The 17,075-nt window shown below is 38.0% G+C and overlaps 1 protein-coding gene across 4 annotated transcripts in view; it reads left to right on the forward strand.

Moving 5' to 3' along the window:
* The first annotated feature begins 330 nt into the window (after nt 1-330).
* LOC128647410 (transcription initiation factor TFIID subunit 9) overlaps nt 331-17,075 on the forward strand; it is a 119,148-nt gene continuing 102,403 nt past the window's right edge. The window contains exons 1-3 of one of the 4 annotated variants that reach the window (XM_053700202.1): nt 331-402; nt 5,001-5,086; nt 6,823-6,959. In XM_053700202.1, coding sequence (XP_053556177.1) covers nt 5,041-5,086; nt 6,823-6,959 — 183 coding nt within the window. In that variant the 5' untranslated portion in view covers nt 331-402; nt 5,001-5,040. Of the gene's footprint in view, nt 403-437; nt 614-5,000; nt 5,087-6,822; nt 6,960-17,075 lie in introns of those variants that run through there. The other 3 variants (XM_053700198.1, XM_053700205.1, XM_053700200.1) reach the window with 3 other exon arrangements.

The raw sequence follows: 17,075 nt of genomic DNA on the forward strand, positions 1-17,075 counted from the left end.
TTATTTCTACGATTTTTCTCACTTCTTTTTAAACTTTATTTTATGGCAAAATTATTTTAAAAGCATACACCGTACTCTACATTCAAAAGCAGCAAACAGTGAAACCAATGCACGGTTATTAGCTTAAAATATAGTTAACCAGTAATCCGTATATCTAATTATATTAAAATTAGAAGCATAGACGACTGTTGAACATAAAGGTGGTATTAGAAACAGACGCATCACTCAAACAAAAACACAACGCCACACACAACATGGCGAAATTCGAGCGCTTCGTAAACCTGTTATATACTTTTATTGGGCGCTGTAACAGTCAGGAACCGGAAATACTTCTAGATGTCACTGGGCGCTATGGAGCAGGCTAAGATGGCGTCGCCTAAGAGTGCTCCAAAGGATGCTCAGGTACCAACCAATACCAGAAAGAATCTGAGCGCCATTAGTAGCTGGCACCAGCTCTGCACGACAATCTGAGATATTTATGCACGAGCATGCCCAAACGAATTTAGATTGCTGCTTCATGAAGTGCTGCCTTGTTCTGTTTTGTCACTTGTTCTGTTTGAACAAAACATCTTTAAAAATGCATCCAGAGCTCGTGGAATGTTCGTCTTAATAGGTATCAGATGTCTGTAAATAATATAGAGTTAGCAGAAACGTAAGCAGAGATATGAATTCCCTGGTTACAGTAGGGATATTACACACTTCAGATCACGTACGTTTCGGTTTCCTGCCTATTATTGCACCGTGTGCAATGCTATATGTCTGCTTTCACGTCACAGGCAGTATACGTCAAGGTTTAATGCTTATTATACAACTCGCATTTGCCATTTCCTAACAATAAAACAAGGTTTTCGGAAATGTCTTAGTTAAACAACCCAACTACATTTATATGAATGTGGCTTTAACACTCATCATGATTTACATCTAGTATCTTCTCATTGGAAGCTAGACATTTCCTTATGTAACATTTACTATGAGTTCTTAACGGATTCATACTATAGAGATGTCGTCTGTTATCTGAAAGAAACCTCGTTAGCAATCCAATAAGTAATAGGTAATTCAGATACGTATACATACAAGTATAGATTATATTCCAGTTGCAAACTTTACAAAAAGTAGTAAAAAATCTAGATATAATGTAACGAAAATATGTCTTGTTAAAACCAGTTGTAAAATGTATAACTGTAATATAGTTTACTCATATGTGGACAGTAAAGTCGAATTAAATGTTAAAGGGACACTGAACCCATTTTTTTTCTTTCTTTCATGATTCAGATAGAGCATGACATTTTAAGCAACTTTCTAATTTACTCCTATTATCAATTTTTCTTCGATCTCTTGCTATCTTTATTTTAAAAGCAGGAATGTGAATCTTAGCAGCCAGCCCATTTTAGGTTCAGCACCATGGACAGTGCATGCTTATTGGAGGCTTACATTTACCCACCAATAAGCAAGCCTAACCCAGATTCTCAACCAAAAATGGTCTGGCTCCTATGCATCATATTCCTTGATAATAGGAGTAAATTAGAAAGTTGCTTAAAATTTCATGCTCTATCCAATCTGATTATTTTTTACTTTACTGTCCCTTACTTACTTTACTGTACCAGTAAATACAGTATATTTGCATAATCAACAAATGCATGATAAAAAAGACAGCGCAATAGCACTTGGTCTTAACTTCAAATTAGTAGTAAAAACAAACAAATTCAAAAGTTATGTCAATTTCCACTCCCTCTATATCATGTGACAGCGATCAACCAATCACAAATGCATATACGTATATTCTGTGAAGTCTTGCACATTCTCAGTAGGAGCTAGAGACTCAATAAGTGTAAAATTAACAAGACTGTGCACATATGTTCATAGAAGCAAATTGGGAAGTTGTTTAAAATTGCCTGCTCTATCCGAATAATAAAAGTTTAATTTTGACTTGAGTGTCCCTTTAACAGGATGTTCCAAAGCAAAATTGCATGCTGTAATTTGAGTTTGTAACAGTTATATTACCTAAGTGGTTAAACACTTAGGTAATTGTCCTGCTCTGGAGATTAGGATCATTGTAGCAACTAAACAGAACACAGCTGGAACACAATTAGGAGAGTGTCACCCGCCTGTCACTGGGCATTTTCTGCCCTTTAAAATACAGATTTATAGTTAGTAAGAAAAGTAATTGAATTGGGATTACTAAAACTCAGAGTAATTACTTAGTAAAGTTTACAGAAAACCTATTGAGGGGCAGGAAACATATTCATGTTTAGTAAATCTGTAGTAACTACAAAGAAATACATAATAAATGGGTACCTTCTGGTGGGATACAGTATTATAAGAAAATATTTAACGGGATGTGAAACCCAGATTTTTTTTTTCGTGATGGCGAACCTTGGCACTCCAGATGTTTCAGAACTAAATTTCCCATGATGCTTAGGCACTATGAAGTGCAGTCAAGCATCATTGGAAATGTAGTTTTGAAACCTCTGGAGTGCCAAGGTTCGCCATCACTGTGATAGAGCATGCAATTTTACATTTAGCCACCAATCGATAAGCGCTACCCATGTCCTGAACCAAAAATGGGCTGGCTCCTAAGCTTAAATTCCTAATTTTAAAGATACCAAGAGAACAAAGAAAAATTGATAATAGGAGTAAATTAGAAAGTTGCTTAAAATTGCATGCTCTATTTGAACCATGAAAGAAAAAAAAAAGTGGGTTTTCATATCCCTTTTAAAGGGACAGTATACACCAATTTTCATATAACTGCATGTAATAGACACTACTATAAAGAATATGCAAAGATACTGATCTAAAAATTCGTTTAAAAACTTACTTAGAAGCTCCCAGTTTAGTACTGTTGAAAAGTTTAGCTGGAACACCCACTGAAAGTGGTTAATTAGCAAAAAAAAAGCAGACACTTCCTCTGCATATGAAAAGACTTTACACAAACAGGAGTAAGCTGAAGTAGGTATACATCAGTATTCTCCTAAAACTTTGGGACTTGGTTAGGAGTCTGAAAATCAGCGCAATATTATTTAAAAATAAGCAAAACTTTACATTTTATTTTAACAAAAAGCTATATCAATGGATCATCTACAAAGCATTTATCCAAAGAAAAATCTAGTGTATAATGTCTCTTTAAGGTTTAATCACATATATTATGCATATTCGATCTATTAGCATACACTTTTGTAACTGGTGGGAGCCCCCAGATCTCCCTCAAGGTGGGAGAGTGCTAGCGAAGGCTCTGAGCCGTCGTTGGCACCAGAGTGGGAAACTCTGCGACGGCTCAGAACTGTCGTTACTACTCAAGGGGTTAAAGTTTTTTTTTTTTTTTCTTTTCTTTCAGATCCCCAAGAATTACACTGTTGGAAAGGTTAGGCGATTGCCTTTTCAACGGTGGGTCTTGGGGGTCTGAAGCTGCTTAGATGCCTGATAATACAGACTTCTAAGCAGCATGCCCCCTTTTCCTATTCTTAACATTTTTAAATAAAGTTGCGCGGTGACGTCATCACGTCATTGCGCGTGACGTCACTGCGCATAACGTGAACCCCCGGTGATGCTTGTCACTATACAGGCCCGATTGCCGGGGTAGGAGCCCTCAGATCTCCCTCAAGGTGGGAGAGTGCTAGCGACGGCTCTGAGCCATCATTAGCACTTGAGTGAGAAACTCTTTGAGGGCTCAGAGCCGTCATTAGCACTGAAAGGGTTAAAGGGCCTTTGTAATTGAAAAATGAAATGCTCATCCATTAGATCATGTAATTTTAAGACTAGTGACCCTGCAGCACTGTGTGTTTAACTCCATTGCAATCAGCAGCTCTAGTTGCCCATCTGAATCGAGGCGTTTTCTGCTCGGGACCAGCAGTGCACTGGAAGTCCGAGCGGTATTTCTGGCTGGCTCCTATGCTTACATTCCTGATTTTTCAAATAAAGATACCAAGAGAACAAAGAAAAATTAATAATAGGAGTAAATTAGAAAGTTGCTTAAAATTGCATGCTCTATCTGAATAATTAAAGTTTTAAATTTTGACTTGACTCTCAGTAGCCTCTGGCATTATGTATTTGAATTCTCAGCTAAGTGCTTATGTCCACATTGCTGCCAAGGTAATATGCTAGCAGCAAAATGAGGCCCACAAATCCAGGTGTAAGGCCCAATTTTTGAGGTGCCCTGACATTTCATTTGTCAAGACCTGTTTTAATATCCATTAAAAAATTTTTTAATTTGGATAGTTGTTTAAAATTGTATGATCCATCTAAATCCTAAAAAAATGTGTGGCTTTCGATCACCTATAAGTGATATTGTAGTGAATAAACAAAACTTTTTTTTTTTTTTTTTTTAATTTTTGTTCTTTTAGAGGCTTGTCTCCCCCTGTCAAAATGTTACAGTGACAGTCCCTGCTTCATATGTTTCAAGCCACAGCCTTTACTATCTATTAGGAAATAATATAGTTTTCCCACACACCTTTATAAAGCCATCCTAGCTATCTTTATTTGAAAAAGAAGGCATCTAAGCTAAGGAGCCTGCCAATTTTTGGTTTAGGACCCTGGACAGCACTTATTTAATGATACTGTCCAATCAGCAAGGACAACCCAGGTTGTGAACCAAAAATGGGCCGGCTTCTAAACTTACTTTCTAGCTTTTCAAATAAATATAGCAAGAGAATGAAGAAAAATTGATAAGTGGAGTAAATTAGAAAGTTGCTTTAAATTGCATGCTCTATCTAAATCATGAAAGAAAAAAATTGGGTTCAGTGTCCCTTTAAACCATGCAGCTGCAGTTTCTACTCTGGACCAGCAGTTCTCTGCATTAAGTACTCTTAACAAATTAGAGCATGTAAAAATGTGGTAAGTACAGGACTATTGTCCATCTCGACCCTGCAAGACTAAGGATTGTAGGTGTTGTTGTTTTAGAGTAGATGTATCCAGCTTCTTGTCATCCATTTAACTTGTGAATGCTGTCATGAAATATTGTAGACAAGCTTTAATTTTCTCTTTTTTTCTTTCTTTATTATCTGCAGGTTATGGCCCAAATTCTAAAAGACATGGGAATAACAGAATATGAGCCCAGAGTTATCAACCAGATGCTGGAATTCACATATAGTAAGTGAGTAAAACAATAGGTTAATGCTTAAAGGGACAGGCAAGTCCAAAAAAAACTTATGTTTTAAATAGGGCATGCAATTTTAAACAACTTTCCAATTTACTTTTATCACCAATTTTGCTTTGTTCTCTTGGTATTCTTAGTTTAAAGCTAAACCTAGGAGGTTCATATGCTAATTTCTTAGACCTTGAAGGCCTCCTCTAAATGCATTTTGATAGTTTTTCACCACTAGAGGGCATTAGTTCACGTGTTTCATATAGATAACATTGAGCTCATTCACGTGAATTTACCATGCAGACTGATTGGCTAAAATGCAAGTCTGTCAAAAGAACTGAAATAAGGGGGCAGTCTGCTGAGGCTTAGATACAAGGTAATTACAGAGGTAAAACGTGTATAATTATAACTGTGTTGGTTATGCAAAACTGAGGAATTGGTAATTAAGGGATTATCTATCTTTTAAAACAATAAAAATGGATCATGTTGACAAAAGCCATATTAGGCATTCATGTGTTATTTATTTAGAAGGATGTTAGGGAGGATGATGTTGAACTAAATTATTAAAGGGACAGTCAACACCAGAATTTTTGTTGTTTTAAAAGATAGATAATCCCTAAATTACCAATTCCCCAGTTTTGCATAACCAACACAGTTATAATTATACACGTTTTACCTCTGTAATTACCTCGTATCTAAGGCTCAGCAGACTGCCCCCTTATTTCAGTTCTTTTGACAGATTTGCATTTTAGCCAATCAGAAATGTCTCCATGGTAAATTCACGTGCATGAGCTCAATGTTATCTATATGAAACGCGTGAACTAATGCCCTCTAGTGGTGAAAAACTATCAAAATGCATTTAGATTAGAGGGGGCCTTCAAGGAACCTCCTTGGTTTAGCTTTCAACTAAGAATACCAAGAGTACAAAGCAAAATTGGTGATAAAAGTAAATTGGAAAGTTTTTTTTTTTTTTTAAATTGCATGCCCTATTTGAAACATGAAAGTTTTTTTTTTTTTGGACTTGACTGTCCCTTTAAGGTCCTTTTGTAAAATATGACGCTATCCATAATGCCTTGTACTTTACGCTCATATCCACTAGGTTTATGCATGTACAGAACTTATATTGTTAGTATGAATACTCTGAATGTATCACAGATTATGCCAGCATTTGTGAAAGGGTTATAAAGGGAGATAAAACCAATGTTGTTCAGAAGGTGGTCTTTACCAGTCACAAGGTATGAGGTCTTAATAAAGGGAAGTCCCACTACAGTTATAAGTCTCTTTTTAAAAACACACCAGTCCACCAAGCTTGTGAGCAAACATAATTTTGTTTTAGCATTTTATCTTGTGGATTATTTTTCTGCACTAGCAAGAAACCCTTTATTACACACCAGCATTCATCTTCATCCTTTCCCCATCTCTCACAGAACCTTCCAAGGCTTTTGTTTTAAAAGGACATCCAAGTATTTTTTCCTAATTGCATGTGTAACAGGACCTTTTGATGTGTTTTCCAGTGGCTTTTTCTGTGCTTTTATTCTTATGCTTGTGGGGTGCATATATATAGGTCAGTCTTTAAACTACAAAGCCCATCCCTGCCACCTCTCTACAGACACATTTCTAATTCAATGTCCATTTATTTTTTTATATATATTTTTTTTCTTCATAATTTTATGTCTGTTTAAGGTATATTTATTTCTTGAAGGTCTCTGTATTATTCCCTTCGAAATATAACTTGTGGTTTTTAGGATATGTGACAACAATACTTGAAGATGCAAAGATCTACTCAAGTCATGCGAAGAAGAACAATATTGATGCAGATGATGTTAGGCTAGCGATCCAATGCAGGACAGACCAGTCATTCACTTCTCCTCCTCCCAGAGATGTATGTATTTTCTTTTTTATTGTGCTAATTAAATCTAATTGGCAGTCATTTTACATTATTTTCTAATTTGGTACTTTATTGTATGCTTATTGCATTGTGGAATCTCTGCATACCCTGACAGCCTACTTAAAATGATAACATTTTACGTAAACATCTCCTTTTCTTTCTATTTTAAAAAAAATACTACAAAGAAATAAGTAGTAAATAGCCTTCATTTCATGATTTGTTCCTTTAGGACATAGAAGAGCAAGTTCTTACAGGTTCTGTTACTTTGGTGACATTGTGTAACTGATGTATTTAATGCATACATCAGTGCTCGTTTAAATTAATTTTTGTAGTTTGTTTTAATTTGTATTGCTCACTAATGTGTTACCTTGAATACTGCTCAGTTGAACCTTTTTCTGATTAAAATCTGCCATGTTGATTCTTTTGTGTGCTTTAATTTTAAAGCTTCTGCATCACATTAGAACTGTTTTATTCTCTGATTTTTTTTTTTCTTTTCATATTCTAAATCCTCTTGTGAATCCATTCAATTTTCTTTGTGGTGTTAAAGATTTGTCTGCACTTTTTTTCTTTATGGAGCTTTGCACTGACATAACTTCAGAACTTTATTTCCTTTTTAGGGGTTGTTATATGATTATTAGGAATCACTATGGTCAATGTTGCTTTAAGGCGCCATTATTATTAAAAAATGACATTCTCTAATGTGTTGGAGCATGTTATTTTAAGACTTTCGACCCTGCAACAATGTGTGTCTGTTACCTGCAAATAGCTTAAACACACAGTAGAAATACTTATAGGGACTCAGTGCACTGCTGTTTCCGAGCGTAACTCGCTGCTGATCCACTCAGGAGTGCTAGTCACACGACTATGTCGAGATGTGCAACTAGTGCTGCTGATTGGATCAGTGGTGTTTTCTGCTGGGGACCAGCAGTGCACTGTGAGCCTCTAGCAGTATTTCTACTGTATGTTTAATCCCTTTGCAGGGGTTAGACAATCAGTTCTACATTGTCAATAAAATTACACTCTTACGAATTAGAGCATGCAATTTTTTTTGCTATAACGGCCCTTTAAGCCTTTCTTTAGTTTCTGTCATTTTAATCAGTTGACTATAAAGGATACATTGTGTAGTACTCGTAGTTCTTAAATAATATAGTGTTATTAGTATTTAAACTCAACTTTTATTTACATTTAAAAACATGGTTACAAACTCACTTAAAATCACTGTAGCATTATACTTTGCAGAGCATATCAATAAATATAGCCTCTAACGCCTAGGTTATTATACTGTCATAAGCACCAGTTCCAAGTTTTAGTTTTCCACTGATAAATGTTAGTCTAACATTGTAGCTTTCACCCAACTCCTACAGTAGCTTACACTCATATCTACATATGTGCTGTAGCACCATATAGTTCACTCCTATGTAGCCACTTAGGGAAAATGGCAAACCAGATATCTGAAATGAATATATTTAAATGGAAAAACAACAATTCTATTAATTACCCGGTTCTTTTCTTTTACATTTTTATCTTTTTTGTACTTTAGCTTCTTTGTTTTGTGACTTTCTCACTATGAGAAACTGCAATTGCCTGGGCACCGGAGAATTTCCTTAGAAGGGGTGGTGACTGTTGAACCATTGTCATTTCTTCTCATTTACTTAGATGGGAATAAGACCCCTGTTTGAGTCACATGCTTCCATTTTTTTTTTTTAATTTTTACAATCTCCAGGATCTGAGACCACTCTGGTACTACCTTACTTCCTTAATTAGATGTAGGGCCAACTTCATTCCCATAAACAGATACATAAATATCTGGTGAGCAATGGAAAACACCTAAGATAATGATGGACTAAACCTATAGGTATAGGCAATTTTAAGATGACCCAGTGCCATTGATATAAGATTTTAATGTATAGTTCTATGACAGCCACACATTGGACCACCAATTTCGTGTAATGTAAACCACATTCCCAGTCTCTAGGGTTGATTTGATTTCCTCTTGAAGATCCCGCTCTCATTTATGTTGGTACGTAGACTTCTAAAAGGATGCCATATAGTGGTTTGTAAAGTTGTGCATCCACCTTCAAGTGTGCATCCCAAACCACAAGTCTCATAGTGGGGGCCACCACTAGAAATTATGGGGCCCCTTACTAAATTGATGGTTGGAGACCCTCTTCCCCTAATACCACACACACACACAATACCGTAACACAATACCAGACCACACATAATGCCACAAACTGCACACCCAATACCACACAACACACAGTTCCACACCACTTACTGCACAAACAATATCACACCACACACAATAGCACAAACTGCATACAGTACACCAGTACCAAACCACATCTACCACACAATACCACATCATACCACACACGCACAATACCACATCAGATCACACACTACACGTATTACACCACACACTGTACCCATCACATCAAACACATCATTTTTGCTAATGCTCACTGAGTTTTTTTAATTAGGAACAAAAACTATATCTCTTCACCTCTATGTAACTCTATTTAGCTGCCTATCTACTGCAGAAAGACTGAATCATTTTTTTGATGGAAAAAAAAAAAATTTTTTTTTTTTGATGGTTTGAATATATTGTATAATTTACAGAATAGAAAGCCAGAATTACAAATTACAGCCACATTAGGCAGACGTCTGACAAGAGATGTGAGGGTTGCCCACCATTTGTGGCAAGGTTATCACAAACTTATTTAAGAGGCCTTTGTCAGAGGTAATATCAGTGTAAAAAAGGATCAACACCCACAAGAGGGATAGCTGTGCAAAACAAAGTCCTGCGGGCAGCTGTGGCATTGAATAAGGCTATTAAATAGTGTAAAATATAACAAATGCAGTAATATATATTAACAAATACAACTGTATAAGCAGCAGCTATTGTGGTGTTTAATAATTTTTCCTTTTTGATACTGCTTTGAGAGTTTACTCCAGGACTGTTGCTTGTTGCCGGTTCCTCTGCTTCCGCTCATTTTGGTGTAATGCTGGGTTGGACCCGGCACTGAGCATGCTCACAGAAATGTGGATGGGTGCAGGACCCAGGTCAGAGAGGCAGCACTAAAGTGAAAGGCAGTAGGCAGGCCCTGCATCATCCACAATTGATAATGCACAACATGAAACAATATTTATGAGTCACAGAACCCACACTAAGTAGCACACACACATATCTGCTAACTGCCACCATTTAAATTGTTTTCAATTTCTCAAATAGGCACACAGAGAGAACACCACTTCTGGTGGTTGGGGCCCCAGAGATCCACAGGGCCCCTGATGCCAGTGCCTTCTCATGGTTGCCCCAAGGCTTAACAGATCTAAGTCTAAGAGTTTTAAAGTGCAATTTTTAGGTAGGTGGAAGTGTTCCCGAATGGAGGAGAGTGACATTAAAGACTTTAATTTGTAAAGAGCTCTCACCTTTCTAATGTCAGCCTCTTCCCAGGCATGTTGATGAGAATCTTGGAGGCAATAAAGTAGGCCCAAGAGGCAACTTGGTAACTATTCAGAAGACAGTACCATTTCTCGATACACCCTGACCGTATAGTTTGAGATCTCTGAAAGAACCCTGGAATGCTCTGTGGTCCACACCAGATTTTCTAGCTACAAGTATGCCAGTAGGGAAGCTTGCTCCAGCCTCTCTACCTAGCCCCTGGTAAAGTCAGACAAAGATAGCATAGTGGCATTTTTATACAGGTGCACATTATGAAGAGCTATCCCACCCCCATGCCCTGGTAGTTGTAGAATTTACTTTGCAACTCTTGGCTTACCCGAGCACCACATGCCTCTCTATTTGTAGGTGATCACTGACTAAAACTAGGCAGCAGGAAGGTTTTTGATAAAGGGGGGGCTTATTAAGACCCCATTTAATGCCACATGAAACACAGATGGGAGTGTGACCCTATTTTGAACAGAGTTGGACACCTGTTACTCTTTGAACTAATAAAAGCTCAAAAGAATCCCCTCACCTTAGTATATACAGCACAAACAAAATACAATTAAAGCAAATGTTACCCAAATAGTTAATCAGATACTAAAATAGGGGGCGCTACACGCACTTGTACCAACAAAGGGAATAAACCTAAACAAATCTATATATTATAAGCAGCACAAATGCAATAATAAAGAGTCCCAAGGAAATCAGATTGAGGCTCAAAAACACACATTCTGACTGCTCTCTTGATAAACCGTCAGGTAAAGATGAAGAATACTCCTATAAGAGATAACAAACAGAGACCCCTCTGGTGCACTATCATCAGTGGTAAAAGAATGATGATAAATAAAAAGCCACTCACATTTCTGAAAGCACACAGTCGTGCTACAACAGGCAGACCGAGACTTCTGAGCTGCTCAGCTGACTCCACTCCAGGCAAACGGGGCAGATAATCTCCATACGCTCTCCCAACACCGTGTTCCACCAGCTCTCAGTCCGTTCCCGCTTACCTCAGTTTCGTAGCGTGGTTACATGATGATGTCGCTCTATTAGCCCCAGTGTTTGTGGGCGCACAGGCAGCAGAGGGAACTTGCTGTTTGCAGCAGAGATGCTCTGGCTCTCAGGAGAGATAATGTGGGCAAAGCAAAAATGTGCGTATTTCTGCCATCTTGGATACTTTTAAAGATCAGCTGACACCGGAAGTGGGATCATGGATATTTTGTTTGCTTTGGGCATTAAAGGAGGCAGTTAGCACCCACAAATTAGCACTGTGGATTTTCTTTTTTTAATCTACTTGTCCAATGGACTAAAGTAGTAGCCCAATCTATTTGTCCTAACACACAAAATATTTTAGCAGGAAATATGGAGAAATTCAGTTTAACTTTTGCTCTTATATACATTAAAAACATATCTGTTTAACTCATTAAAATTGTTGAAAGTGACAAATTAGTCAGAAAGGGGTACTATCTATACCACCCAAGAATTAAATACATTTAAAATAAAATCCTATTATATAATTATATCATACAAAATTATAGCTATTAGCTTAGAGCATTATGCAGAAACACTTGAATATAGCTGGGAAACATTAGCTCAGTGTACAGAGGAACCTAGGTATAGCTAGCACACATCTGATCAGGATACAGAGGCATCTGGGGAAAGCTGGCAAACGCCTGGGATAATCACCCCCATGCAATTTAATATAATATACAGCAGTGACGTCAGAGGCTGGTGAGGCAGTAGCTAGGATATGCCTTTATTCTTTAGATATCCTTTGTTGAAGAAATAGCAATGCACATGGGTGAGCCAATCACATGAGGTATCTATGTGCAGCCACCAATCAGCAGCTACTGAGCATATTTAGATATGATTTTCAACAAAGGATATCAAAAGAATGAAGAAAATTAGATATTAGATGTAAATTGGAAAGTTATTTAAATTTGCATATGGGTTTCATGTCCCTTTTTAAATGGTGTCTTGGAAAACTAGTCAACTTAGTAAACATCTGATTTTAGTCTAAAAGGATTGTAACAGAAACTCTTGCCAGATAACACAATGCTTGCTCTGATTATGAGATCTAGAAATCCAGGCCCATTAAAATATGTTTTAAACATAGTTTTTACTTTAATGCTGCAAATTATGCTTATAGATTCTTTCATTATTCAGTAAATATAAAAATGTCTTGATCCAGTGGCGGCTGGTGAAATTTAAAGATGGTGGGGCGCTTGACCCCACCCCTTTAAATAAAGCCACACCATCAGATGGCACTACCAATTTATTAATAAAATAAATAAAAGGTAGACAGAAAAACAGAAAAGCACTCGGGGGGGGGAAAGGGAGAGACGGGGGGGAGAGACACAGAGGGTTAGAGAGTAAGAGAGAGAGAGACACAATCACACACAGAGGGTTAGAGAGAGAAAGAGAGAGACAATCACACACAGAGGGTTAGAGAGAGAAAGAGAGAGACAATCACACACAGAGGGTTAGAGAGAGAAAGAGAGAGACAATCACACACAGAGGGTTAGAGAGAGAGAAAGAGAGAGACAATCACACACAGAGGGTTAGAGAGAGAGAAAGAGAGAGAGAGAGACACAATCACACACAGAGGGTTAGAGAGAGAGAAAGAGAGAGAGAGAGACACAATCACACACAGAGGGTTAGAGAGAAAGAGAGAGAGACACAATCACACACAGAGGGTTAGAGAGAAAGAGAGAGAGAGAGACACAATCACACACAGAGGGTTAGAGAGAGAGAAAGAGAGAGAGAGACACAATCACACACAGAGGGTTAGAGAGAAAGAGAGAGAGACATGCAATCACACACAGAGGGTTAGAGAGAGAGAGAGAAAGAGAGACACAATCACACACAGAGGGTTAGAGAGAGAGAGACACAATCACACACAGAGGGTTAGAGAGAGAGAGAGAAAGAGAGACACAATCACACACAGAGGGTTAGAGAGAGAGAGAGAGAGAGAGACACAATCGCACACAGAGGGCTAGAGAGAGAGAAAGAGAGAGAGACACAATCACACACAGAGGGTTAGTAGGAGAGAAATAGAGAGAGAGACACAATCACACACAGAGGGTTAGAGAGAAAGAGAGACACAATCGCATACAGAGGGTTAGAGAAAGAGAGACACAATCACATACAGAGGGTTAGAGAAAGAGAGACACAATCACACACAGAAGGTTAGAGAGAGAGAAAGAGAGACACAATCACACACAGAGGGTTAGAGAGAGAGAGAAATAGAGAAAGACACAATCACACACAGAGGGTTAGAGAGAGAGAGAAATAGAGAAAGACACAATCACACACAGAGGGTTAGAGAGAGAGAGAAATAGAGAAAGACACAATCACACACAGAGGGTTAGAGAGAGAGAGAAATAGAGAAAGACACAATCACACACAGAGGGTTAGAGAGACACATAAGGGATGAGAGAGTCAGAGGGGGAGGAAGAGAGACAGAGAGAGAGACCATGGGGGGGAACAACACATAAGGAGAGAGATAGATAGAGAGAGAGAGAGACACACACACACACACACAAACAAGGGGGGGGGGGGGGAGAGGGACCACTGCATTTTAAGTAATAAAACAGCAGATATTCAGAGAGTTCAGAAAATGAGTCTATAATTTAGTGTGAAGTAAAGAGGTAAGCTGCTAAGTTAGTGGGTGTAAAGTTTGAGTAAACAAAATACAAAAACGATCCTTTGCTGTAAAAGAGTAAAAAAACACTAAACCACATTCATTAAATGATCATTTTCACTAACAGAATCCTTTTCAGTAAAATCTTACTTTAATAAGATGTGGGTGAAACACTGCTCTCTGTGCCTCTCTCTTCCTGCTCTGTAAGGATTCAGGAAGTGACAGTGGCACATTCCACTGCACTTAGAGGGGAAGAACAGAACTCTCTTTTTCACTTTAGCAATGCTAGCAGGTTCAGAGGACAGCAACAAAATATATGAAAGTTGTTTTTTTTTTGTTTTGTTTTATATGATTTAACATCCAGCCCCAACCCTAAGTTCCACTTACTAATGCTTCTCACTGGATTGGTTCAGCCCAAATAGGACTGCCTCAAATAAGCAGTTAATGGGCCATGCAATGATCTTAACCACTTTCATCCAGTAGATGGCGCAGCATGTTGTGTAATGGTGGGCAGACCTGCTTGTGCCTCTCCATTGCACAACATGTAGCTGTGGAAAAAAAATACATTTTTTTTTTTTTTTTTTAAAGCCAATAAAAATATATATATATTTGCCCATATGAGAGGTGAAGCACTGCCTCACCTGCCTCTAGTGACTGCACATCACTGATACAGGGATGTAACAGAGGGAATATGCATCTTGTCATAATTAAACCTAAAGTATATTGCAAATAGCATTTACTTATTATGAACAAAAATCCTGTTCATATCTCTCACCCTCTCTCATCCTGCTCTTGTTGTGAAACTCCCTTCCTGGCTCTGTCAGCTTCTCAAGGCTCTGCGCTATGACAGTACATTCTGGGCTACTATGGTTTTGGTATCCCTCAAACTTCAAGTATAACAAACAAACACTTTACATTTAACATATGGCCAAAAGCAGCTGCTGGATAATTAGGTGATAGTAGTAACATAGCTTTTAACAGCAGCAGTGTAGGATATATGGTCGCTCTAACACAGTGCTTGACAAATGTTCAAAATCTAGAAGCCAGTCCAAACGTATCTACCTATAAAACATAGAACTTTTTTAAACAAGACCACAAATAGTTGTTTGTTTTTATTCCATGTGCCTGCTTCCTTTGGTAAAAAGTTAATCCTGTCTGCATTATTTTTTAAAAATGTCAGCCTTCATTAGCTAACTTCACCCCCCAAAAGAAAAATAAATAAATAAAATGAGCACATTATGGCTACATGTAATCTCCCCATTTACCCAAGGATTTAATTGGTAAGATTTCTGTTAGCCAACAAGCGAGAAAGCCCATAAGCAGTACATTTATGTAAATTATAGGGTTTATATTTTTGTACAAAAATACAAAAGCCAGGAAAGTCAATTGTACATTTAAAAAATAAAATAAAAAAAAAAATATATATATATATATATATATATATATATATATATATATATATATTGAGATTTTGCTATGCTGTTGTTTATAATGTTAATGTGCATTGTAAGAAGAGATCTCTAAATCATTATGATAATTATAGTTACACTGTATAGGGGATGGCTACACAGTGTGTTGCAGCTGTAGGGAAATCAATAGGTTAAAAGAAAAAACAGAATTTATGCTTACCTGATAAATTACTTTCTCCAACGGTGTGTCCGGTCCACGGTGTCATCCATTACTTGTGGGATATTCTCCTCCCCCACAGGGAAAGGCAAGGAGAGCACACAGCAAGAGCTGTCCATATAGTCCCTCCCAGGCTCCGCCCCCCCAGTCATTCGACCGACGGTTAGGAGAAGAAAAGGAGAAACTATAGTGTGCCGTGGTGACTGTAGTGTATAGAGAAAGAAATTCTTCAAACCTGATTAAAAAAACCAGGGCGGGCCGTGGACCGGACACACCGTTGGAGAAAGTAATTTATCAGGTAAGCATAAATTCTGTTTTCTCCAACATTGGTGTGTCCGGTCCACGGTGTCATCCATTACTTGTGGGAACCAATACCAAAGCTTTAGGACACGGATGAAGGGAGGGAGCAAATCAGGTTACCTAAACAGAAGGCACCACGGCTTGCAAAACCTTTCTCCCAAAAATAGCCTCCGAAGAAGCAAAAGTATCAAATTTGTAGAATTTGGACAAAGTGTGCAGAGAAGACCAGGTCGCTGCCTTACATATCTGATCAACAGAAGCCTCGTTCTTGAAGGCCCATGTGGAAGCCACAGCCCTAGTAGAGTGAGCTGTGATTCGTTCAGGAGGCTGCCGTCCGGCAGTCTCGTAAGCCAATCGTATGATGCTTTTCAGCCAAAAGGAAAGAGAGGTAGCAGTAGCTTTTTTTTTACCTCTCCTCTTGCCAGAATAAACTACAAACAGAGAAGACGTTTGTCTGAAATCCTTTGTTGCTTCTAAATAGAACCTTAAAGCACGGACTACATCTAAATTGTGTAACAAGCGTTCCTTCTTTGAAAACTGGATTCGGACACAAAGAAGGCACAACTATTTCCTGGTTAATATTCTTGTTGGAAACAACCTTTGGAAGGAAACCAGGTTTAGTACGCAAAACAACCTTATCTGAATGGAACACCAGATAGGGCGGATTACACTGCAGAGCAGATAATTCAGAAACTCTTCTAGCAGAAGAATAGCAACCAAAAACAGAACTTTCCAAGATAACAACTTGATATCTATGGAATGTAAGGGTTCAAACGGAACCCCTTGAAGAACTGAAAGAACCAAATTTAGACTCCAGGGAGGAGTCAAGGGTCTGTAAACAGGCTTTATCCTGACCAAAGCCTGAACAAAAGCTTGAACATCTGGCACAGCTGCCAGTCGTTTGAGTAACAAGACAGATAAAGCAGAAATCTGTCCTTTTAGAGAACTCGCTGATAATCCCTTATCCAAACCTTCTTGGAGAAAGGAAAGGATCCTAGGAATTTTAATCTTACTCCATGAGAATCCCTTGGATTCACACCAACAGATATATCTTTTCCATATTTTATGGTAATCTTTCTAGTCACAGGTTTTC

This window comes from Bombina bombina, chromosome 1, assembly GCF_027579735.1.
Source record: "Bombina bombina isolate aBomBom1 chromosome 1, aBomBom1.pri, whole genome shotgun sequence".
In the NCBI taxonomy this organism is placed as follows: Eukaryota; Metazoa; Chordata; class Amphibia; order Anura; family Bombinatoridae; genus Bombina; species Bombina bombina.